The sequence below is a fragment of the Musa acuminata genome, chromosome BXJ1-8 (genome assembly GCF_036884655.1).
Source record: "Musa acuminata AAA Group cultivar baxijiao chromosome BXJ1-8, Cavendish_Baxijiao_AAA, whole genome shotgun sequence".
In the NCBI taxonomy this organism is placed as follows: domain Eukaryota; kingdom Viridiplantae; phylum Streptophyta; class Magnoliopsida; order Zingiberales; family Musaceae; genus Musa; species Musa acuminata.
Window position 1 is genome coordinate 41,605,494 of NC_088334.1, and position 27,740 is coordinate 41,633,233.

Here is a 27,740-nt window from a genome sequence, read left to right on the forward strand (position 1 = left end):
GGTCACACTCTGATTCATGAAAGCAGTGATGAGCCAATTTAGGTCATAATCAACTCTTCTCTATCTCAATCACACTTTTGCAATTATTAGATTTTTGCTGACCAAACTCCACCTTTTGTCAAAAGGCATTTGACATCTCAAACATCGACTGCTACAAATGCTTAGCAGCACAATCAGGGAAATTTGAACATGGGCTGCTCTGAACAGTAATGCCTTTGCTTCCCTGTTCTCTAGTTCACATCATGGATTAAAAAGAAAGTACAACAAGAGGTGATCAAGACATCCATTGTGAAGGACCTCCAAGCTAAGTCAAGATCAAAGCTCAATAATTCACTCTCAACAGTTCAGGGTTTAGCTTTTCCATTCATAGATCACAGATGATAATAACAAAGAGCTCACCATATGAGGCTACAACTTTAAGGTGTAGAATCACATTTATTTACTGTGATGGCATGAACACAGAAGAGACTGATAATTGGCACTCAAATTTTCAAAGACAAGGAGGACCTCTACTTGATGAAAATAAATATTGATTTACTGTATATTCTCATCGCATAAATAAAGAATTGATTTACAATCTATCTGGTGTTTGCTATTGTCTTAAGCTGCATAGAGTGAGAATATACACAAGTACAATTGCAATACTGGTCCACAGCAGATTGGCAAATGCAATTTGTGATGATCCATTGACATCCAGCTGCCCGGCATTCAGGTACTGGTTCTTACCAGAGGATGATGCACTGACATTGACAGACAGAGAACCTGAACACAACATAAAGGTTTGCATTATTCTGAAAAGGGATCATGAAGGAAGGCGGGGACTTATAGGTGATCAGACTTACAATCATAATTTGTCCACCCTATGCGCTGATTGGCCAAGTCATAAACAAATATCTTATCCTTTAGAACAAGGTCTGGAAAGAAGAAAGCAATGCTTTGGTTAGATATGGAACATGGATCAGAAATGGTACATGTGGGTGCTAAACACAAGGCAATAGCAGTACTTTTTCTGCCGGATAAATTTATTCATTATTCCATTTCTATGGTATTTAGCTGTGAATTTTCTGCTGCAAACAATTCCATGTGCAAAATCTCAATGTTCTACATCAAGATATAAAGAGTGGTGACAATGGATAATCATGCTAGTAAGCCTAAATCTCACAGGTGTCTTCTAATCATGCTTTCTGGTAATATATCTTGAATGGCCTTGCAGAACGATATAGCCATAAACATGAAAAGAATAGCAACCTAGTTATTGTGTGTGCCAGAGGCAGCTGCATCATTAGAATCTGAAATCATGACGAGGATGCACAAAATGTCGGCATTGCAAGTTTTTACCAAACATGGTAGTAGACATAATAAATTTTGGAAGTATTATCTAACATGATCCATTGTTGTTGTTTCAATTGATGAAATTGGAGTAGGTATATAAGCTATTAATTAAATTTACAGATGGATAAAGTTTACAATTTATCAGACAATTAATAAATGTGCTGAATATGATGCTGCTAATATTTAATCAAACAATACAAATGATAAGTCTGAGAGAATGATCCAGAGAAATTAAAGCTAGAAGCTTTGATGCCTTTACTATTAGTTCAAATAGGAAAGACTGATATTATTAATACTCACAATTGCAGAAGTGGATTATTATGTTGTGTATATGCTGATAAAAAATGGCATTACTGTGCACAAGCTATAAGAAGATTAAAGTTTCTATAAACAAAGTGGACATTAAAAATGAATGCGTTATACTCGTGTGCTATCCTAAAACTTCATACTATTCTATAGAACAAGTTTGGCATACATTAGCATTTAGCAATCTGTTCCAGAAAATTCAAAGGAATATAATTGCTAAGGGCAATCATGAATGCAATACTAGCAAATACGTATCCCACCCAACTGACATGTTTAGTTTACTAACCTCCTAGGATTGTTATTCCTGAGCCCTGGTTCTTTTGCCAGCCAATACACCATATAATAGAATTATCCTGCACACAGAAAGTTGATTGTATTCCATCATATACGTTTAATAAAATAATGAGTTTCTGGGACATTATATAAATATTTTTGTCATTGCTATACAGTAGCTCCTCTTATGGACAGAGAATAAGGATTTACCAATTACCAGTATCTAAATGCATATCTTCGTACCAGTACAATATTGTTCATTTTATTATATTTTATTGTTTAATTCAATTATACCAGAGAGTATAGATCAGTGTACCACCTGGTATACTGGTACCTATCCGATTGGTTATAATGGGGCCAATCTTCAAATCCTTTAAAGAGATCTGGAAAGATACTTACAACGGAGCCTTGCTGCAATAGGTAATCCTCAGGCTTTAGTGGCATGGATGCACCACCCGCGAATTTCAATGTAACAGAAGGAAATGATTCATCAACACTGGAAATTTAAAGAAGCATTAGGATGTTAAGAATTTGAAAGCAAAGCACCACAATATTATATAAGTTCAATTGCTCAAAAGACAGTATCAAAGTTTGGGGTGTGGGATAAACCTGCTTAAAGTAACAAAACACTCATTTCCCCTGGAAGGAATCGAACGCACAGATGATGAAAGAGAAGAAATTATCTGCAAATAGGAGAACACACAAATATGACATCAACAAACAAATAAAAGTGTAGTTTACAAAAGAAAGTCTTTCATGCTTTTTCTTATTAATAATTTTTCTACATCATGATTTTTATGATTAGAAGTGACAAGTTAGCTTACAGCATTAACAAAAGGATCATAAGCCTGTTCAGCAAGGTAAGTCAATGTGGTTCCCGAGTCAATGATGGTTCCTTGTGTGTTTGATGTTGCAAACACTGACGGTTCAATAGATAGTGTTTGCCCGTTGACAGCAATACTCTCCAAATTCAAGTTGTAATGAGACCTGAAATACAAACCAAGGTGGTCAGTATACAATAACAACAACAACCAAAAGTTCTTCAAAATAGCAAGAGAAAAAACATTCAAGTAATTGTGGTTTCAAACATCCCAAGGAAAATACATGTCTGTGAATAAAGAGCACAAAATATATAGCATGAATTGTATGATCTGCATAGAAGGATCAGTTGGAGGACACAGTTTTTACGCAAGAATTTGTGCACCTTTTAACATTCTTGAGTTCTCAAAGAAAAATCAGGAATTTGGACACTTTCCATTTGAACATTCACGGAGTCAATTAATTAAGGTTCATATCGCAACAAACTATGATCTCTCTAATGTCAAAAAGGAAAAAGCAGCAGCTAGCTCAAAACTCTTACTTTGGCTTTTTCCTACCAGAGTTATCAGGACACATATTACAAGGAAAGACCAATCAACAAAAGAATGTACTTCATGTCATAATTTGAAGCACGGTTCATAAGTTCTCAGAAGCTAAAAAAACTGGCCCACATTCTTCCTCTTTGCTGCTGCAGTACCTCCATATACAGGATTATATTCCACCTCAGTATATTAAAATTTTTCCATCTTCTACAAAGCTCTTGATCTCCAACCTCCTATCCAAAATCTCTTCCACCAATAATTATTATGTTTGTAAAAGTTTCCATATCATGCAGCTAACTCGAAGCAACAACAAGTTACCAATGTAATCTGGTTTTCTTTTAGTGGCTGCAAATCTGGTTTAATTTCAATTTAATAAATAAAAAACAAACAAATGTTGCAGTATGAGAGATAAAAGTGTTATCCACATTGCACATATTAAAATACTATATAAAATCCCACGGTAGGTTGTTTGTAAGCCACTGAGAAGCTAGATTATATGTTACACATGTGGAACATCTAAGCAAAAAAGTTTCTCGGAAAGGCATAAATATACCCAAGTATAAAAGAAAGGAAATATGCACTGATGGCAAATTGACATTGAAAAGGATGGTATTTCTGAGAAAGGAAGCATTTCAATAATTATAGGATGTCACATCTGTACAATCCCAATATATTAGTTTTAGTGATCTTGACCAGAATATTGCAGTCATTCGTTTTATTCATTAGCATTAAACTGTCATATCGAAGACCACTTACTGTGAGGGAACAAGTGGGGTATAGACAATACCCGGTTCTACAATCTCTCCAAGAACCAATATGCCTCCACCATTTTCTGACCCCTTCAAGCAATGAGAAAAAACTTTAGGGGCGACACCAATAGAGGATAGCTGCGATATGACAGATAGTTCATGCTGTCCGAAACCAAAAATCCCGTCAACTGCCCTATCTGACTTCATCAAGTCTCCAGATTGTGAGTTGCTACATCTGTTCAAATGGTAATTCACAATCTGTAAGTAAGAAATCAAATTCCTATTTTCAGCTCTAAGTTACATCAGCTCAAACTAAAGGAAGAAAAACATAGTGTTACACTTGTCAGCAAAGAAAGAATAAAGACAAAAACAAATGGCTCTAGATGTAAAGGAGAGAAGGTGACTAATAGATTACTAAAGACAAGAATCATTTATCAATTCAGCAAAGGAGAGAACTTGACTAATAGATTACTAAACACAAGAATCATTTATCAGTAATGAGTCATGTTACCACAAATGAAAGAAGAAGCCATTTATTTTCAGGGATGAGAGTTCCACTATTAACAGAAATTTATATTCTCTTATGATAGAATGATGTACATGAATTTTTATGGTGCAGAAATAGAAACCAATTCTTCCTCAATATCAAGGCAAAAAAACCACATAAAGACAATAAAGTGAGGGTTGCAAATCTTTCCCTAGACTAGAAGTTTTCAACATAAAAAAAGAAAAATCTTTTGCACATCAAACAGCTGCAATGATATATAAGATGTCAACCTATGAAAATTGAATCTTGGTAATAAATTTACCCAAAAACAATTGTAGCTGAAGAATTCACAATCTGCTCATTTCCCAAAACTGTATCAAAGTATATAGTATCAGATACATAAAATCCATTGGTGCCACTCCCATCACCATACTGGAATGAGTAACTGCAAGGAGAGCTTGAAGAATCAGAAGTTGAGCACAATGCCTCTCCGGTTTCGAGGGCAGAGGTGCACCGGTCATCGGAGCAACTTATTCGTGACGATGACACTGACTTGTCAGGGTCAAAGAACTCCAGCTGGATCTGCAAACGTGCAATGATAGTTTATGTAACCAATCCTCATTGGAGTTCTGAAAAAGATATGACACCTTAAGATTGATGGCTCAAAGACTTGTCAAGCTGACATGGATTACTCCATGTCATTGATCCATAGAAATTAGAAATAGATCTTACATTCAGCCCACTGGATGTTGGGCACCCATTGCACGGATTGCATGTCACCCACAAGATATCGCTTCCCGTATCAATCTGTACATAAAATTCTTTTGCTGGGTTCCCCAGATCCACGCGAGTAAAATAAAGCCTGCAATTACATTGTTAGACTCAGGACAACTTAAATGCACAAAAAAGAAAAGAAAAAGTTTTATATACCACCACCGAAAGAACCCAACAACGTTCTTTATTTTCTTTTTGGTGGAGAAAGCAGAAAAGGAAACCAAGAAGTTTCAGGACAGGAAAGGTGGAACCAAAATAAGTACGTACGGATCATTTATGCCACAGAAAAACGTATTTTGCAGATAGATAACAACAGATTTCCCAAAAAAGAGCCAATTTTCCGCTGCACTTGCGTTAGAATAGCAAGCTTTGGATCAAATTCCAAGGTTCAGACCATTCTAAAACAGCCACAAAGCGCATACCAAAGGCAACAAGATCGAACTTTGAATCGATTTCAGCCACAAGAATAAAGAATCCGCAAAAAGATTCCTGAAAAGAAGAAAGCGAACAAAAGCAACAAAGCAGAATTTTTCGGAACGAAGAAAGATACCCCACGGTGAAGGGGTTGGCGGATCCCTCGACGGGGAAATCCACCACGCCTGCGGCAGCAGACGCCGGCGAGGAGGATGCGCCAAGCAGGGACCGGCCGTGGCGGGCACGGTCCCGAGCTCTGAGATGCTCCAGTCCGACCCCTCTCGTCGGCAGCGCCCTCTCCAGCCTCAGCTTCGCCGGGAATCCCGCATCCGCCCAGGCCGAGTCGGAGGCGGCGAGCGCGGTCACCGCCCAGGCCGCGATCAGCAGGATCGCCGGCGGTCTCCACATCTCCCTCTCACCCACCTACCCTACTCGCAATTCTTCTCTTTTCAGAATAGCAATCCCTCGAATTCTTACAAACGAAGAGTCGACAAGGAGGAGGAGGAGGAGGAGGAGCAGAAGGAAAGGCAAAGGGAAAGGGATTACGTGACCCGCTGCTCGCATTTATACGCCTCGCTTCGCCTTCTCCACCCTCTCTCCTCTCTCTCTCTCTCTCTCTCTCTCGCTCTTTACCCCTTGCGGACTCTTACCTTTTTCTTTCCTTTCGAGCCAATCAATGTCAATGATGGCTGTTATTCGAGCCCCCAAGGATGACTGGAATACCACACGAACCGATGACGTGTCGATCCCTGATTGGCCGCCCTCGTTGAAGCTTTTAGTAAACGGTCCATTTCTTGTGGGCTGTCCGACCTCCTGACGGGCCCACCAAAGCAGCCGTGTTTGATTAGGGCCTGTTAGCGGGTAAAATTCGAATCCGTAGCAAGATTCGGGTCGGGTTTGGAACCAGGATCCGCATCTGATCTGGTTAAACTATTCCACCCAAATCGGAGACATTTTGTCCTAAATTTCGGATCGGATGTTGGTTATCGGACTCCATCCACATGACTTAGCACTGTACCTCCTGATCTCATTCCTTGTGTCACACAAAGTACTACTACTACTACCTTTAAATTAGACCATGCAATGATGTGTGGGAATGGTGGTGGAGGAGAACTACATGAACTCGAGCAGTTTCTAACCTACCTTTATTACTTTATGGATTTGGTTGATTAATTAATTAGGGTTTGGCCAGAGAGAGAGAGAGAGAGAGAGAGAGAGAGGATCCATTTAATAATACACCATAAAATTAGATTAATTATCAATTAAGATGAATGTATTGGATAAGGATTAAGCTCCATTTGTACAAATCTTGAAGTAGAGAGGATCCAAGCCATCATAATCCACAGTTCTATTTCACATACCTTTTTTTCTAAGGACAGCTAAAAGACAAGTCACCAAATAGCTTTCTTGTAGGCTCATCAAATGGTCGGAAACAAAACAATTGCCAGTCTTTTAGGCCATCCATTATTTTCTCCAGGATTATGTTTTCTTGTGGATTGCAATTTCCTAACTGTTAACCTACTTGATGTTACATGGAACAACACATTGTCAACCCTACGATCTCATTTTGAGTCAAAAGTCATATCTGCTTGCAAGTCATTTAGGAAATGAGCTCAGGATTAGTTCATCAACAAAGCACTGCTTTCTCCAATAACTAAATCCCTCCACTTCAACTTGATTGTGCTGATTTAAATCAGCAAACACAAAGCATATATCTGTATATATATGTGCATATACGAAGAAAATGATGGGAAAGGTAACAAAAGGGATGCGGGGAAAGAAAGATCCCAGTGATCACCTGACACTCCATTATTTCATTTTTACTGCATGCAGTTTAGAACTTTTGACTGCATCTCGTGATCCAATGCCTGAGGCAAACATTTGGATATGAGGTTATGAGAAAGGAAAAAAAAGGTTCCACCAGCTTTTACATGACCACTTTTGGGAGGAGAATTATTTTACACGAAATGATGCAATGGCAGATGGAAACCCAACTCCAGAATATTTTGTACACCATCTCATTCATCTCTAGAATTCAAGAGACAGCCAAAAGAACTGTCAACAGGAGAATACTAATCTAAATGATTGGGTGAGATGTGTTCCACTTTATCTGTGACTATGTCATATATAAAATACAAAGAAAATCTCATGATGCAGAAACATGACCTTTCTTATTTGTTTGAGTAAAAGGCTGTTATTTTGTGCATGCCACAAGTTGTATTATAAACTCAAAACCCAATACATTCTGAAGAAAATTATCCTAAAAGCACCTATTTTTGAACTCCTAAATATTGTGGAAAGTTATGGAGGAGATGTCATTCATAATGTTGCTCTGATTATTTCTTCTCCTGTTGATACCTGACACCATGTTTTGAATAGAAATTTCTTCGAGAGACGTGTGTAAGCTTTGATGATAATGCTGTATGAAGATTCCAAGAACCTTGAGAAGGTCATCATTGTTGTCAAATCACATAATTGAGTGATCCATGGAACAAGAAAGTGGATCTGTTCCACCAAAAAATAATTTGGTCCAAGGAGAGGATAAATATGTGTGCACATAATAATGTGTGGTGAGGAAGATGACTTGTGATTTGGGCATGCATTTTTAAGCCAACTTGACTGGGTAAAAGCTGAAATTGATGGTTGCTTAAGAGAGATGGCCAATTGAATTCTGAAGCCAAGAATTGCTTTCCCATCAGTTCATCCATAACAGGCCAAACTAAGGATTGTTTGTAGTAGGCCACTCCAGCTCATGAAATAGTGAACACTGAAAGAGAAGGGACTGTTTGATTTGTCCTTCATAAAGCTGAAAAACAAACTGCAGGATTCTGTCAATTATGGAGGCTTTTCACTCGTCCTAAGTACAGGATTGGAGTACAGAAACTTAGTCTTATCCTTCCATTCATCAGATTGTTTTTTGATCCAAAACTTCTTTTCTTTTTAGAATTATTCAAAAGAGTACTGTTTTTTTTTGGTACACTTCAATTTTTTTCAGCTAACTTCCGGTACAGATAGAAATCTGTGTATTCTCTGAAAGGATGCAGAAGAAAGTTGAAACACAAGTTGAAGAAGATTAATAAAAAGAAAACAAGATGTCTACATGATCAAAACTATGCTGATCTAGAAACTATGAAGGGCTGCTATTTCTGATTTATAGGTCATAATCAACTTGGGACATCCAAGGGGAAGTTTGACTCAAAGAAAACCTTCTATCTTATGTGTCACCAATGCTGAGATGTCAATCTTGTCAACCTCTGTTCTACCAAATTCTTGTTCTTTGCTAGCTGTTGATGGTAGCAGTAGCTTGACTCCAGCTATGAAATGAAGGCTTCCAACATGAATGACATCTAGTTTGCCAAAGCTAATGGATACCTGCATGAACAACCACCATATGAAGAACTTGACTGAGGCTTTTTGCATGTAACATGATTTTATATATCTTTTTTATTACTACAAAAAGATCTAACTTTTGGTTGAGAATTTTATTAGAAAAATAAGTTTGGTATTCAAGTCAGGACTTCAACCCAGACTTCCACTAGCAAACCATTCTTTCAACTAAAGAGGAATTTAATTGAAAGTAGACTTTCTGATACATGGATACTAGTAATCTTACATGAAAGATTTGGGTACTCTTGCATTATTCATCTGAAAAGGATTAACCTAGATACAACCTTACTTGTGTCTCAAAGGGTTTATAAAAAAAAATAAATTGATTAGTTCAGAAAAAGAGTTATGAACAAATCCTAACATCTCATAGTTACAAGTAATTTAGTATATATTTGATGTGTAAGAGAGAAAATAATAATAATAATAAGAACTTTAGAAAACAAATGAATAGTTGTAAATCCATAAATGATTACTTATCAGGTGTTAGGCGCGTTGGTAGGTCTTGTAAACTTTATATGCGAACTTGTGAATCTAATCTTACCCTCCATATATATCTTCATTAGTACAAAGAGTAAGTTGCCCTATGTTGGTAGTCCACCATGTCAAGGTTAATATGCAAAAGCAACCAAGCTTGGAGCATTATTTTTCCCTTAAATCAAATTATAATTATGATAAAATTAGAGCTCTAATCATGAAAAATATTATGGTAATGATGATTGGTTAACAATCTAGAGTGGCCACCATAGCCTCTATAGTGTTTGGTCTCGATAGTAAGTTATTTATATGATATCTACGATGTCTCTAATATGAATCTTGATGTTGGTGATAATGCGAGCAAGATCGCCTATGTTGGGATTATCATTATATAATTTTTAATATTAATATCCAAATGCTAATATTAATAATTTTTAAATTTTTTTTAAAATATCCTATGATATTATCTAAAAACACAAGATTATCATTATATAATAGAAATCACTACCCTCATTTTCTATCCCATTTTCTTGATTTATATTATCGCTAACTCCTCTCACATGTCTTATATAAGAAATATTATTATTATTTTTTAAAACATTTTATTTTTTTGATTATATTTTATATTTTTATATACATGTTTCATACATAAAAATTTGTAAGATTACATATATTCATTTATTTTATTTATTTAAATAAAAAGATGTATTTATTTTTTAATACATATTAAAAAATATTAGAAGGATAAATTTTATTACATAATATTTAATGAACTTTTAAAATATAATCTTACCAAATAATATTTATGTCAATGTATATTTAAGATACAATTTTAATCTATTATTTATCAAATACTTAAGACATTCCAATAACTATATATTCACTCAAATCTTTTTCGTAAGTATATATTAAAAATATAAATATATTTCCAAACATAATCACAACACAATCAAACATACATATCGTAAACGAACGTACAGTGAAGAAAGGAGAGAGAAGGACTTGTCTCTCATGCGAGGTGTTAATTGAGTGGGAGAAGAAGAGAGAGAGAGAGAGAGAGAGAGAGAGAGCAGAGAAGCAGTAAAAGAGAAAAGCAAAAGGAAGAAAACCAGGCCTCCTATCTTCTCCAACTCCACTTCTTGGTACCAGAGAGAGAGAGAGAGAGAGAAGAGAGGAGGAAAGCCTCGACTTGTTGCACATCCTCCTCCAGGGATAGATTGGGGGTATTTATAGGTTATTAATCTATAGCCTGCATATGTTGTGTGAGCCTATTCATTCGTCAAGCTTAATTATATGTGATATCCTGAAAATATCGAGAAATCAAAATTTATATTCCACATCCTGTCCACGTCAGTCCAAAGCTGATCTTAATGTGAATATATATATATATATATATATATATATATATATATATATATATATATATATATATATATATAATCATTAAAAAGGGCTTTGACTTGACTTGCGTCTTCTAGAATAATTTTGAATTTCGAGCTTGTACCTTCTCAGCATCCATAATTTTACACCAATACTTTCGATGGTACTCTTTTGTTGTATCATTATTTACACATTTATATTTTATCTTATATGATATGTTACATAAAAATATAACTAATACACATCATAAAGACTCATACATGAGTAGTAAGCAAATATTTATGGGTGAAATGATTTGAAAAATAATTAAAATAATAATATATTTCTTAAATTATAATGAATCAAATAATGTTTATAGTGTTTGATCCATGATAAATTTAAGTTTTTTTTGGTTGAATTGATCTTCAATTTCATGCGTGTTAATCATCCTAAGCCAATAGAAAACACATTATTGGTTTAAAAATTATCAACAAAAGAACTATATGTCTTAATAAATTTATGTTGGATTCAATTATTATCAAATCTAATTATAAATATTAATCAATTTGACTTAAACTTATAATTATTCAATTTTCTAACTTAGTATCAGATAGTTATTCTAAATGAGTGAAAATTTTTAAAACAAGATATGTAGCTGAATGGATAATATATTATCTTTAATTTGTAATTTAATAAACTTACATCTTTGGATTGAATTAATGTTCAATTATATATATATATATATATATATATATATATATATAACCTAATTAATTTGACTCCTCATTAGGTTTTTATATTATAAATCAAGAGACAATTCTTTACGAGCTTATTGATACCTCTCCCGTGTCATCTCTATCAATCCCTTTGTATTCACTTATTTTTTCACTATTCCTCCCCACCCCTTAGGATATCTTTGCTCGGACGCTAGCGAACCGTGTCGCCTCCTCCTATCTTCGCCAACTCTTCTTAGTTCCAAAGAGAGAGAGAGAAAAGAGGGGGATAAAGTCTCTCGCTATTAGAGATGTGGAATAGTATGTGTACTTAGGACTCATGACATGACATCCTCCAAGGAAGGGTTAAGGGTGTTAGATATTTTTGATACTAAAATATGTTTCTAAATCATTATAATAGAAATACAAGAAAATAAATGCGGAAGCGAAATAGCGTACCTCTAGTCATTGTTGTCAAGAATTTTAATAACGATTTCTTCTTGAACTTTGGCACTTCTCGTCTCAGAACTCTCACTTTAGATGATATAGGAAATCCTTTAGACTTCAAGAGATATTGAGCCCAAGGACCAAAATTCTTATTTATATAGATGTTTTTCCATCAATAATATTTATTATCACCAACTCATAATGTTCAAGAATTAATTCAAATTTGTAATGTTTGGACCATAATGAAGAATTTTAATGATATTAAATAAAAAAATTAATAATAATGATTCATTTAGAATGAAAAATAAAAATATTTAAACCATAATGAATGATGAAGTTAATGAGAATGGTTATATTATTATTAAATAAAATATTTAATAATAATGGTTATATTCTCCCACTTGGTCCATACGTTTAGCTTAATAATTTGAATTAATCTTTATTGAACAAATTTCTTAAGAAATTAATACATGAATCATAGCGATAAGTCCTCTGAGAGCGAGTATTATCATCCATGTATCACGATATATTTAATTTCTTAATCTTAATATGGTAATATTACTTAATGAATAAACCTTATGTTTATTCTTGGTCCAGTAATAATATATTTTCTCAAATTAATATGCATATGAATGAAAAAATTTTATAATATATAAGAGTTTCAATATAATTACAAAGTGGAACTAAGTCTCATTTTCTTTACATGATCCTTCAATTTCAGAGGTGACATGCCTTTAGTCAAAGGATCAGCAATCATCAATTCAGTGCTAATATGCTCAATGACCACTTTCTTTTCTTTTACACGTTCTCGGCTAAATACTTAATGTCGATATGTTTACTTTGACTTCCACTTTTATTGTTTTTAGCCATAAAGACAGTAGCCAAATTATCGCAGAAAATTCTTAATGGCCTAGAAATAGAATCCATGATTATAAGCCCAGAAATGAAACTCTTAAGCCAAACATCATATGAAGTAGCCTCAAAACAAGAAACAAACTCAGCTTCCATGGTAGAAGTTGCTAGTCATAGGTGCCCAACAAGCCAATCATGTGAGTGATGACACGTATGACTTGATATAGAATCTTTTTGCTTATTATATTTTGGCGTATATCACTTTATAACTATTGCATAAATGCATACATATATTGTGATGTCCTTGAATTTGTGCAATGGGAATCGGATCGTGATGAGATCACGATAATGAGATCGATTCACCTTTAAACACATATCCTAAATAATCCCGGTCATAGGTTACTCGAGAGGGACATCGTGATAACCGGACAGACTGGTGTGCTGTATACCCGTCCATATGATGGATGCAGCTGGTCTCATAGCTGCTCGTGTAGGGACACTAGGGATATAGTACAGGTGCTCATTGGAGAATGAGTTCACTGATTGATCCGCTTATGGAATGTTGGATGGTTGATGATGCCTTATTGTCAGACAACGATTCCATAGTCCTAGTGGTGTATCTGGTCCTTAGACTTGAGACACCAAGGATGTCCTGTTTGAGTGCTCCACTCTTTGATACCAGACTTATAGGTTTGGCTGTCCCAGATCTAGTACAACTAGTCATTGGGAGTGGTAGTCGACCTTACGAGGGCTATTGAGTGTCGATAGAGGATCATCCACTCTCGGCGTCATGAGAGGAATATCTCATATGTTCTTGATCAAACAAATCCCTGGCTAGGGTCATTCGGGATGAGAGAGAAAGAGTTCTCCGGGAGAATCCGATTAGAGCAAGCTTCGAGTAGAAACCGTATGGGTCTGACAACACCATGCTCGATATACGGTCTCTGGGATATTAGATGGATGAGGGATTATAGGTACACGGTAACTGAGGACAGACAGGTCCAATGGATTGGATTCCTTTGTATCGTTTGGGGACTATGGCGTAGTGGCCTAGTACGTCCGTAGTCGATGAGTCGAGTGAATTATTACAGAAATAATAATTCACTGAGTTAGAAGGAGTTCTGACAGGTATGACTCACGGCCAGCTCGATATTGGGCCTAGAGGGTCACACACATATGGTAGGCATTGCGATGAGTAGAGGTTCGGATATGAGATATCCGACGGAGCCCTTGTCTTATTGGATGCAGATCCAATACCTACTAGGGGAGAACCCATTAGGGTTTGATAGGGGACTTCTATAAATAGGAGGGATTCAGAGCCCCATAGGCTAGAGAGCTTTTGCTTGCCTTTTCTATTCTCCTCTCCATCTCAGAGCAGGCTTGGAGTTTTGAGGAGCGTCGTCGCAACCCTGCTGTGTGGATCACCGCTAGAGAGGAGGACGCTTGACCTCCTTCACCCTCTCCTAAGGATCTGCAAGGAAACAGGGATATACGATCTCCCTAGGTAACACAATCTACTCCATACGCAGTTTCATGTTTCGCGGATTTTGCATACCAATCTTCGCACGACGACGAATATCTCTTTGGGAATCGGGGATTTTGTTTTTCTTATTCTTCCGCTGCGCATGTGATGTCGCCCCTAGGATTTCCCAAAAGAAGTAGCAGTCAAGATCTGCTTAGAGCTTCTTCAAGAAATAACTCCACCAGCCATCATAAAAATATATCCTGATGTTGATTTACGAGAATCAACACAATCGACGAAGTCAATATGAGTAACCAATCACATCCAGATTGTTTGTATGTCTATATATAAGCATATAACCTTTGGTTCCTTGTAGATACCTTATCACTTTCTTTACAGCTCTCCAGTGGTCCATACTTGGATTACTCTGATATCGACTTAGTATCCCCACAATAAATGTAATATCAGGTCTAGTACAGACCTGAGCATACATAAGGCTTCGTACGGTAGAAGTATATGAGATGTTTTTCATTGATTCCCTTTCAAGGTTGTTCTTTGGGCATTGGTTCAAATTGAACTTATCACCTTTCACAATAGGAGCAACACTTGGTGAACAATCCTTCATCCGAAATATTTTTAAAAGTTAATCGATATAGGTTTCTTGTGATAGACCTAAAATGTCTCGAGGTCTATCTATATGGATCTTAATGCTAATGACATAAGATGCTTCACCCATATCTTTCATGTCAAAATTTTTAGAAATGAATTAGTTCACCTCATGCAGCAAACTCTTATCATTAGTTGTAAGAAAAATATCACCTATGTATAAAACAATAAAACATATTTTACTCCCATTGACCTTCTGGTATATGCATTGATCCATGGGATTTTTGACAAATTCGAATTAAGAAATCACTTCATAGAATTTAAAATACCATTAGCAGAAGGCTTGTTTTAAATCGTATATAGACTTCTTTAGCTTACAAACCAAGTGTTCACCAACACTAGAGGAGAAACCTTTAGGTTATTTCATATAAACTTCTTCCTCTAGATCTCCGTTAAGAAATATCATTTTCACATCCATTTGTTGCAACTCAAGGTCAAAATGAGCAACCAATACTAAAATGATATGAAGAGAATCTTTCTTAGATACAGGAGAAATCATCTCCATATAATCGATTCTCTCTTTTTGAGTAAATCCCTTTACAAGTCTTGTCTTGTATCTCTCAATATTACATAATGAATATTTCTCAGTTTTAAAGACTCACTTGCAACCAATAATCTTTACTTTATTAGGCAACTCTATAAGATCCCAGACTTCATTGCTCATCATGGAATTCATCTCTTCTTTCATGGCATCATGCTACAAATTTGATTCGTCGTAACTCATGGCTTGTGAAAAGGTTTCAAGATTATTTTTGGCTCCAATATTATAGTCAGATTATTGTAGATATATAACATAATCACTAGGAATTGCTGATCTTTTATTTCTAGTAGATCTTCTTAATGTTATACAAATATTTCCCTGAGAAACTTGTGGTTCAACTAGTTGTTCAAGAGCTTGTTATAATTCCTGAACTGCTTGATCTATTAGAATATTATCAGCAACATGTGAAATTTCAATGATTGGTTGTTCAACACCAGTTTGTACTTAAGGAGTGCTATGAACTATAACCAATCTATCATTTGATATGGAAGATTGATATTCTATATAATCATGTGTAGAAACTATGTTCCCAAAATGATCGCTCCCACCAATCATGTCATCTCCAAGAAATTTAGCATTGCTTGATTCCACAATCCTAGTTGCGTGATATAGACAATAGAACTTATAACCTTTGGACTTTTCAACATATGCAATGAAATACCCACTAATAGTCCTCGGGTCTAGTTTCTTCTCTTGTGGATTATATATTCTGATATCAGACGGACATTCTCAAATGTGTATATATCGCAAACTTAGTTTCCAACTTTTTCATAATTCAAATGGTGTCTTTTGGACAACGTTGGAACTCGGTTTAATATATATATACAACTGTTTTTAGTATTTCAGTCCACAAGAACTTAGGAAGATTGGAGTTGCTAAGCACACTCCGCACTATATCTAATAATGTTCGATTTCTTCTTTCTGCAACACCATTCTGGTCTGGAGAACCAGACATAGTGTATTGGGCAACAATCCCATATTCTTGAAGAAACTTAGTAAAAGAACCAGGTGCTTGTCCATTTTAAGTATATCTACCATAATATTCTCCACCTCTATCTGATCTCACAATTTTAATTTGCTTATTACATTGGTTCTCAACTTCAGCCTTAAAGACTTTGAAGGCATCCAATGTTTCATTTTTGTTATGAAGCAAATAGATATACATATATCTTGAATAATAATCTATAAAGTTGATGGAGTATTTCTGATCGTGTGTGTTCATGTCTGGACAACATATATTAGTATGAATGATTTCTAATATGTCTGAACTCATATTAGCATACCTTTTGGATTTATTGGTCTACTTTCCCTTAATATAGTCCACACAAGTCTTAAAATTAGTAAAATCAAGAATACTAAGTACCCCATCATTAACTAATCTCTTAATTCTCTCTATGGAGATATGTCCTAATCTTCGATGCCATAACATAGAAGAGTCCTCATTAATATTACACCTTTTAGTGCTAGCGTGAACATGTATTGAACTTTAAGTATAATCATTTTGTAATACAAAATGATAAAGATTAAAATATTTTTCCCAACATAATCAGATTTATATAATAAACGAAATGATGTATCTTTAAAATTAAAGAAATACCTAACTAGTATGAGTCTGGAAACAGAAATTAAGTTTCGTGAGAAACTTGGTACATAAAAGGTCATTTCAAATTTTAAGGCAAAACCACTACTTAAAGTTAAAATGCATGTTCCAATTACCTCCGCATGTGAGCCATCTTATTTCCTGATAAGATGCTTTGCTCACTTCCCACTGGCTTCCTTAGGTTTTGCATAATCTGCAAAGAGTTTGCAATATGAATTGTTGATATAGAGTTAATCCATCAGGTGTTAATATTAACATTAACCATATTAGATTCATAACATACAAACGAGGTTGGTTTACCTTTTTTTTCAAGCTATTATTGGAATTTTGTACATTCTTTCTTTATGTGTCCCTTCCTTTTATAAAAGAAACACTTTGCTTCTTTCTTAATATCAGCTTGGGGTGGTATTTTATGTTTTCCCTGCTGATGAGCATTCTGATTGGCTTGATTTTTATCAGTTTTGTTCTTCCCGTGAGTGGTTACCACCAATGCGCTCTCACCCAATTCTATCACTAGCCTATCTTCTTCTTGAACACATATGGTTATTAATTCATTGATTGATCATTTGTCCTTATGTGTATTGAATGAAATCTTAAAAGACCCATATTGATGTGGAAGGGTGTTCAGAATATAGTGCACTAAGAAAGATTCTGACATATTAACCTCGAGTTTCTTAAGTTGAGCTACAATATCTCGCATTTGAATTATATGCTCATGCACACTCTTTATGTTGGGGAGTCTAAGGGAAGAAAATTTTATTATTAGGGTACTTGTTAGTACCTTTTCCGAAGTGATGAATTGCTCATCGATAGCTTGTAGCAAGTCTCGGACTTTTTCATGCTGGTCAACAAAACCACGCATGCCAGTAGTTATCTTAGTTTTGATAAACATCACGTTGAGCCGATTGGATCGGTCCCATTGCTCATATAACACGATCTCAGTTGGAGTGCTAGTATTAGTGATTATATATGGTTTGTCTTTCCTAATAGCATAATCAATATTCATTCACACTAAATAGAGGAGAACCGTCTCCTTCTATATCTTATAGTTATCACCCTTAAGTTCAGGAATGTCATATCGAATATTAGAGAAATTAACAGTTTGAGAAATTGTATAAAATCAATTATGCTTATGTCAAAATTTAAAGCTTAATAGTTTCAATTACATGTTTTACAAATGTAAAACACACCAAAAAAAAAAATGAATCTCATGACATAAAAATTGTTTGTGTGCTAAATTCTTAATTCAAATAATTCAAATGGTCTTTATAATTAAACTATAAAATTATATTCTAATTCATAATCCCTATGGGTAAATTATAAAAATAATTTGATACTTTATCCTGATTAATTATATTAAATATAATAAAAGATCCTATGGGATAATAATAATTATATTAAATATAATCAGTCATAATATAATGTCTAATCACTTATGTGATCCATATTTTAACTTTATATATAATTTTAATTAATTAAGAATATTATGACTAATTCCTAATTAATTAAGATTATATGGACCACTAGACATTTTAGATATATAAAATGGACTCATAAGCATAAATCAATATAACCAAATATGCATACATAATATGAGCATTTTACTAACTCAAAATATTTAAAAGTTATATTCTCATGATTTTCAACATGAAATATATCAAGAAGTTTAAAAAAGAAACCAAAATAAAGTCATATTCATGGTATAAAAAATGAAAACTCTTTTATCAAGGTAGAGGTCAAAGGGCTCTAATAGTAAATGCTAGATATTTTTTATATCAAAATATATTTCTAAATTATTATAATAAAAATATAATAAAACTAATGCGGAAATAACTATTTCTTTTTGAACTTTGATACTTCTCGGCTCATAACTCTCACTTTAGATGATGTAGGAAATCTTTTAGACTTCAAGAGATGTTGAGCCTAGGGATCAAAATCTTCGTTTATATAGATGTTCTCCCTCAAGAATATTTATTATCATAAACTCATAACGTTCAAGAATTAATTCAAATTTATAACGTTTGAACCATAATGAAGAATTTTAATGATATTAAATAAAATATTTAATAATAATGATTCATTTAGAATGAAAAACTAAAATATTTAAACCATAATGAATGATGAAATTGATTATAATGAATGATGAACTTAATGAGAATGGTTACATTATTATTAAATAAAATATTTAATAATAACTGTTACAAGCGGTATTTATAGACTATTCATCTATAGCTTACATGCATTGCATGGGCCCATCCATTCGTCAAGCTAAATTATACGTGCCATCCTGGTAAAACCAAGAAGTTAACTTCACGTTCCGTAGCTTTTCCACGTTAGTCCAAAGCTGGTTTTAATGTTAATATTAATGCAAGTCCTTAGCTGGGAATCTTAAAAAAATTATATATATATATATATATATATAATCATTCGAAACATATCAAACTAGATCCTTATTTATTTTATTCATGATAACATCCAACTTTGACTACTAAGGAGGAGGAGACGGAGGGAGGACGACGACAGTAACAGTTCATTTATTATGGAGCCCAAGTAGCAGCAAGACTCATTGAAGCAGCAGTATCACTCCAAGAGGTCTATTTAGGAGCTAGGTAAACTCCGATGGCATCAATCATGGCGCCCACATGTCCAAAGAAGCCAATGATCTTACCCGAGGCTACAGGAACGGAGAAAGGTGTTCCGCCACAGGTGCCGAAAGGTCCATAGCTTTTCTTGTTGGTCCTCAGCGTCAGGTTCCTCACCAGAGTGATTCCCCACATCGTATCCACAGACCCCTCGACGCCCACAAGATACTCGTCCTCTTGCAGAGGAATCTAAACAACGAGACTTTCCGTCATCGAGGTACAACCAATCGATGGTGTTAATTAGGAGGAAGATGACGAGGAGGACGAACCTCATAGAGTTTGCCCCGGTGCCGCCGTAGCGCTTGATCTCCGTCTGACCATAACGGGTGACGGTGATCACGATGCCGTCGATGGCGTCTCCGGCGCGAATCTTGATGTTGGTGATGCGGTAGGCAGCCGCTATATCCCATGCAGACCCTCCGTCGCCACCCCACGCCCCCACCTTGATCTCTCCCGCCTGCACGCATGGACGACACCATCACGTTATATGCCACCATGCATCAAAACCTTGCGACACAACTTGCGCAGCAGGAAATGGGTAAAGAGAAAGAACTATTTGCAGATATGGATGTGTGTGTGCACAACAAGAAGAAGATGACGATGATGATGCACACCCTTCCTCTGGTAAGGGATGGGGGTATTTATAGCGGCTTCGTGACCTACACCCCGGGGTGTACGTGTCCACAAGTATGCCCATAACCATGTTCCTCACATCTCGTGATCGTGGTACGTCGGGCTTTTTATATCTTTGGAAGTGAGGACAAAAAGAATAAAAGAAGACAAGGGTATTTATGCCCACAAAATATGTTCCCACACTTATTCAAAATAAATCCATTAAAAATTGACTTGATGGGATTCCGCAAGTGAGAAATGTATGCCCACAAAACAGGTTCCCACACTTAGTCAAAGATAAATCCATTAAAAATTGACTTGACGGGATTCCGCATGTGAGATATTTATGGCCACTAAACATGTCCCCACACTTGGTCAAAAATAAATCCATTAAACATTGTCTTGATGGGATGTCGCATTCGAGTTTGTTAATGTGAATATGTCAGCTTCAATCAACTCAAGGAAAATATTTACAATGTATAGGACGCATCATTGATACTTCTTTGCTGCTCTTTCAGCTGCAGCTTCATTGGAACGGAAGTTTTTGCCTTGGTGAACCTCCTTAATTAACAGGGCACATCAATTTGTCCTTAATTAACAATGAAAGCTCCCTTGTTAGATGCTTACTATCAGAATATTTTTGTCCTGAGTGTTTTATTTGTCAGGTTGTCTATTTGTCAAGCTCAAGCAATGACCAGTGAATGAATAGCTAAACTCAGCTTATAATGATCATATAATGATCGATGCAACAACAACACCTCCACCCCCTACCGTCGCTTCCGATGATTGGTCCGCTCTCGATCTGCTCCGGTGCTTGCGCTTGCACCGAAGTCGACAATGCACGTTTTCTCTATGCGATCTCCTAATGTGCTCTGCAGCAAATCTACTCTATCACCTCATAGATCTGATCTTTCTCTATTAGATCAGTTAGAGCTAGTCCCAGAAAATTTATCAAAGAATAATTTTGACAACCCAACAAAGATAATAAAACAGAAAAAATAAAAGCGGTAAGAATACCATATTTACATGATTCGGTCAATTGACTTTGACCTACATCCACAGACGAAAGAGGAGCAAATCACTACTATAAAAGGGACAATTACAAATGCCTTAGGAAGATGTTCCTAAGTCATAAAACACTCGAAAATACTAAACAAAAAAAACCCAAAGTATAAGCCCAAACTATTTAACTGAGTGTGAACTTAAACCCAAAGCAAACACTTAGGTTTTTCTTATGGTGCCACTTGTGGTGCATCTGACTTCAAGGCCCAAGCCCTTATTTATAGTTCCAATAGGAGATAACAAATCTGATTTTCCCGATATGGGACTATGGGACTTGCCAAACTAACAAATCTCCACCTTGGCATGTCCCAACAAAACTTGCTCCACCTTCTTCACAAAAGCCCCAATAGGCAATCACCAACAATGAATACCAACCAAGTCCAAGCACTGCTTGAACTTGTAAACCGAAAGAGGCTTCGTAAGCATATTAACTAGATTGTCCCAACAAAACTTGCTCCACCTTCTTCACAAAAGCCCCAATAGGCAATCACCAACAATGAATACCAACCAAGTCCAAGCACTGCTTGAACTTGTAAACCGAAAGAGGCTTCGTAAGCATATTAGCTAGATTGTCCTTCGTATGAATTTTCTAAACAAGGACCTTTCCCTCAGCAATAGTATCCCATTTGCATCCAATAATTTTCTTACCCGAAGGCGGCTTCACAAGAGCCCAAGTTCCATTCCGATGGAGAGATTCAATTTCTTCATTCATCGCAATCAACCACTTAGTGGAATTATCATAAGAAACTGCATCTGAGCAGATAGTAGGCTCACCAACTTCACTTGTTTCTTCTGCAACAGACAAAGCATATGCAACCAAATTTGTATATCTTTGTGGTGGTCGAATGTTTCTCCGTGGTCTATCCTTGGCTATGGAATATTGCTCTTCCTCTGGATCATCTGCGTTAGTAGACTCGGGACAATCTACTGGCATTCTTTGAGTAGAAGAGTTCAACTTAAAAGAATCTGAACTACTAATCTTAAGCTCCACCAGCTTCTGCGCACTATCATTTGTACAACTAGTAGAATCCTCTTTGGAAGATAACATAAATAATTCATCAAATGTAACATCTCTACTGATTATAAATTTTGGAGATTTGAGATCAGAATATCATAATCTGTATCCTTTCACCCCAGAAGCATACCCAAGGAAAATGCACTTTTTAGTTCGAGGCTCTAATTTTCCTTCATTTACATGCATGTATATTGGACACCCAAAAAATTTTAAATCAGAGTAATCAGCAGGAGTACCTAACCAAACTTCCTCTGGAGTTTTAAAGTTAAGTGCTGCAGAAGGAGTACGGTTGACAACGTAACAGGCCATATTAATCGCCTCTGCCCAAAAGTCCTTTGTCAACCCTGCATTTGAGATCATACACCTCACTCTCTCCAAAAGTGTTCTGTTCATACATTCGGCCACACCATTTTGTTGAGGCGTCATCCTAACAGTGCGATGCCGAACGATTCCTTCATTTTTGCAAAATTCATTAAAGTCACCTTCATAAAATTCCATGCCATTATCTATTCGAAGCCGCTTAATTTGTTTACTTGTTTGCTTCTCAATCAAAACCTTCCATTGTTTAAAGGTTAGAAAAATATTATTTTTATGCTTCAGAAAATAAACCCAAACTTTCCTGGAATAATCGTCAATGAAAGTCAACATATACTTGGTACCACCCTTAGATTGAACATGAGCTGGACCCCAAAGGTCTAAATGAATATAGTCAAGAGTACCTTTTGTTTTGTGAACTGCCGGAGAATTGAAGCTGACTCTTTTCTGCTTTCCAAAAATGCAGTGTTCACAAAAATTCAGTGGCCCAGTACTCTGTCCACAAAGTAGACCCCTTTTGCTCAATATGTTGGGAAATCATGGGGGGCGACATCATATGCGCAGCGGAAGAACAAGAAAACAAAAATCCCCGATTCCCAAAAAGATGTTCGTCGTCGTGCGAAGATTAGTGCGCAAAATCCGCAAAACACAAAACTGCGTATAGAGATTGTGTTACCTAGGGAGATCGTATATCCCTGTTTTCTTGCAGATCCTTAGGAGAGGGTAAAGGAGGTCAAGCGTCCTCCTCTCTAGCGGTGATCCACACAGCAGGGTTGCGACGACGCTCCTCAAAACTCCAGGCCTACTCTGAGGTGGAGAGGGAGAGGAGAATAGGAAGGGCAAGCAAAGACTCTAGCCTATGAGGCTGTGAATCCCTCCTATTTATAGAGATCCCGTGTCAAAACCCTAATGGGTCCTTTTCCCTAGTGGGTATTGGATCTGCATCCAATAAGACAAGGGCTCCGTCGGATATCTCATATCCGAACCTCTACTCATCGCAATGCCTACCATATGTGTGTGACCCTCTAGGCCCAATATCGAGCTGGCCGTGAGTCATACCTGTCAGAACTCCTTCTAACTAAGTGAATTATTATCTCTGTAATAATTCACTCGACTCATCGACTACGGAAGTACTAGGCCACTACGCCGTAGTCCCCAGACGATACAGGGGAATCCAATCCATTGGACCTGTCTGTCCTCAGTTACCATGTACCTATAGTCCCTCATCCATCTAATATCCCAGAGACCGTATATCGAGCATGGTGCTGTCAGACCCATACGGTTTCTACTTGAGTCTCGCTCTAATCGGATTCTCCCGGAGAACTCTTTCTCTCTCAACCCGAATGACCCTGGCCAGGGATTTGTCTGAGCAAGAACACATGGGATATTCCTCTCATGATACCGAGAGTGGATGATCCTCTATCGACACTCAATAGCCCTCGTAAGGTCGACTACCACTCCCAATGACCAGCTGTACTAGATCTGGGAACAGCCAAACCTATAAGTCTGGTATCAAAGAGTGGAGCACTCATACAGGACATCCTTGGTGTCTCAAGTCTAAGAACCAGATACACCACTAGGACTACGGAATCGTTGTTTGACAATAAGGCATCATCAACCATCCAGCATTCCGTAAGCGGATCAATCAGTGAACTCATTCTCCAATGAGCACCTGTACTGTATCCCTAGTGTCCCTACACGAGCAGCTATGAGACCAGCTGCATCCATCATATGGACGGGTATACAGCACACCAGTCTATCCGGTTATCACGATGTCCCTCTCGAGTAACCTATGACCGGGATTATTTAGGATATGTGTTTAAAGGTGAATCGATCTCATTATCGTGATCTCATCACGATCCGATTCCCATTGCACAAATCCAAGGACATCACTATACATATGCATTTATGCAATAGTTATAAAGTGATATACGCCAAAAATATAATAAGCAAAAAGATTCTGTATCAAGTCACACGTGCCATCACTCACGTGATTGGCTTGCTGGGCACTTATGACTAGCAATCTCCCACTTGACCTAAAGCCAATCACCTATGTGTCTGATCCCCATCAGACCCCTGTGACGCTCAAAGACAATCTGAGACAATGGCTTTGTTAGTGGATCTGCAATGTTATCTTCGGATGGAACTCTTTCCACTGCTACATCTCCTCGGGTCACGATCTCTCTGATAAGGTGGAACCTCCTCAGAACATGCTTAGATTTCTGATGAGACCTAGGTTCCTTCGCTTGAGCAATTGCCCCATTGTTGTCGCAATATAGGGAAATCGGCTCCTCACTATCCGGCACGACTCCCAAATCTGTGATGAACTTCTTCAACCAGACTCCCTCCTTTGCTGCATCTGATGCAGCAATGTACTCCGCCTCTGTGGTCGAGTCAGCAGTGGTATCTTGCTTGGAACTCTTCCAGCACACTGCTCCTCCATTCAAGGTGTACACATACCCTGAATTCGACTTGCTATCATCGACATCAGACTGAAAACTTGAGTCAGTGTAGCCTTCAACCTTAAGGCTATTACCTCCATATACTAGTAAAAGATCCTTAGTCCTTCTCAAGTACTTAAGGATACACTTTATTGCTTTCCAGTGCTCCAAGCCTGGATCCGCCTGATACCTGCTCGTGACACTCAGAGCATGCGCTATATCAGGCCTAGTACATAGCATGGCATACATGATAGACCCTATTGCTGAGGCATAAGGTATCATATCCATGTTCGCCCTTTCTTCTGGAGTCTTTGGGGACATACTCGTAGAAAGCGATATCCCATGTCTCATCGGTATGAGACCTCTTTTGGAATTTTCCATGCCAAACCTTTTGACAATAGTTTCTATGTACCTGGACTGGGACAAGCCAAGCATCCTTTTGGATCTATCTCTATAGATTCTAATCCCCAAGATATAAGATGCTTCTCCTAAGTCCTTCATGGAGAAGTGTCTAGATAACCAAGCCTTTATTGTGGATAGCATTCCTATGTCATTCCCAATGATGAGGATGTCATCCACATATAACACCAAAAAGCTAATAGCGCTCCCACTTACCTTTCTGTATACACAAGGCTCATCTTCGTTCTTAACGAAGTCATAAGATCTGATTGCCTCATCAAATCTTATGTTCCAACTTCGGGAAGCTTGCTTTAGTCCATAAATGGATCTAAGCAACCTACACACCTTATCTGGGCAGTTCTTGGACACGAATCCCTCAGGTTGCATCATATACACCTCCTCCTCCAGGTTCCCGTTGAGGAATGCGGTTTTCACATCCATCTGCCAGATCTCATAATCATAGTGTGCTGCAATAGCCAATAGAATTCTGATGGATTTTAGCATTGCTACGGGTGAGAAAGTTTCGTCGTAGTCAACACCTTGCCTTTGACGATACCCCTTAGCCACTAGCCTTGCTTTATAGGTCTCTACCTTTCCATCTACTCCGATCTTTTTCTTAAAGATCCACTTGCAACCGATGGGTACAATACCTTCGGGTGCATCAACTAGGTTCCAAACCTTATTGGAGTACATAGAATCCATCTCAGAATTCATGGCTTCTTTCCACTTCCCGGAGTCTATACTCATAATAGCCTCCTCGTAGGTCTGAGGATCAATATCCTCTACATCCTCTGCTCTAATATGTCCCACATATCTCTCAGGAGGATGGGATACTCTATCAGACCTGCGTAAAGTTGAAACTTGTGTATTAGATACCTGAACAGACTCGGGCTGTAGAGTGGTGCTTGAGCTTGGTTCTCCAACCTCGCTCAATTCTATCATTCTCCCACTGTCTCCGTCAAGAATGTGTTCCTTCTCAAGGAACACTGCTCTCTTAGCTACAAAGACCTTTTGGTCCTCGAGATGATAGAAGTAATACCCACAAGTTTCCTTGGGGTATCCCACAAATTTACATCGCCCTGTCCTTGATTCTAACTTATCGGGGTTGTGTCTTTTAACATGGGCAGAGCAGCCCCAAATCTTAACTACTTTAAGATCAGGCTTCTTCCCTTTCCATATCTCATATGGTGTAGACACCACCGACTTAGTTGGAACTCTGTTCAGAAGGTAAGCTGCGGTTTCTAGGGCATATCCCCAGAATGAGATGGGTAGGTCAGCGAAACTCATCATGGACCGTACCATATCTAATAATGTACGATTTCTCCTTTCAGAGACACCATTGAGCTGAGGTGTATAAGGAGGTGTCCATTGGGATAATATCCCATGGTCCTTGAGGAAGTGAGTAAACTCTGTACTTAAGTACTCACCTCCTCGATCTGATCGAAGAGTTTTGATACTCTTTCCAGTCTGGTTCTCCACCTCATTCTTATACTCTCTGAATTTCTCAAAGGCCTCGGACTTGTACTTTATTAAGTACACATATCCATACCTTGAGAAATCATCAGTAAATGTAATGAAGTAGGAGTAACCTCCAATGGCATGAGTTGACATGGGTCCACATACATCACTATGTATGAGTTCCAACAACTCAGTGGCTCTCTCTCCAGTTCCACTAAATGAAGAGTTGGTCAGTTTTCCACGAATGCAAGGCTCACAAGTTGCATATGACACATAGTCGAATGGATCTAGATATCCATCATTTAGCAACTTTTGAATCCTTCTTTCATGGATGTGACCTAGCCTATAATGCCACAGGTATGCACTGTTCAACTCATCTCGTTTCCTTTTGGACATATTTATATTCATGATATGTGGAGTGGTGTCTAACATAAATAAACCATTATGCAATGTTCATTTCGTGATGATCTTATCATCTAATAATATCGAACAACCATTGTTCTCAAAAACAAATTTATATCCACTAACTGTTAAACATGAAATGGAGATAATGTTTTTGATAATAGAAGGAACAAAATAACATGCATCTAATGCAATAA

The 27,740-nt window shown here is 37.0% G+C and overlaps 1 protein-coding gene and 1 long non-coding RNA gene across 3 annotated transcripts; both read right to left on the reverse strand.

The window, feature by feature from the left end:
• Positions 1 to 513: 513 nt before the first annotated feature.
• On the reverse strand, positions 514 to 6,340 carry LOC135587874 (aspartic proteinase 36-like). Its single transcript, XM_065079708.1, has 10 exons — positions 5,833 to 6,340; positions 5,241 to 5,370; positions 4,831 to 5,090; positions 4,029 to 4,256; positions 2,736 to 2,898; positions 2,521 to 2,594; positions 2,311 to 2,407; positions 1,925 to 1,991; positions 843 to 914; positions 514 to 762 (listed from the first exon to the last, which is right to left on the reverse strand). Exons 1-10 carry the CDS (start codon positions 6,102 to 6,104, stop codon positions 593 to 595), a joined length of 1,533 nt encoding a protein of 510 aa, XP_064935780.1. The 5' UTR covers positions 6,105 to 6,340; the 3' UTR covers positions 514 to 592.
• A 13,292-nt stretch (positions 6,341 to 19,632) lies between these two features.
• LOC135589110 (uncharacterized) lies at positions 19,633 to 20,442 on the reverse strand. 2 transcript variants are annotated; one of them, XR_010476602.1, is made up of 3 exons: positions 20,393 to 20,419; positions 20,109 to 20,296; positions 19,633 to 20,028 (listed from the first exon to the last, which is right to left on the reverse strand). It is a non-coding gene; the product is annotated as an uncharacterized LOC135589110 (long non-coding RNA). The 2 variants fall into 2 exon arrangements; XR_010476601.1 differs by having other exon boundaries at positions 20,109 to 20,442.
• Positions 20,443 to 27,740: the final 7,298 nt, after the last annotated feature.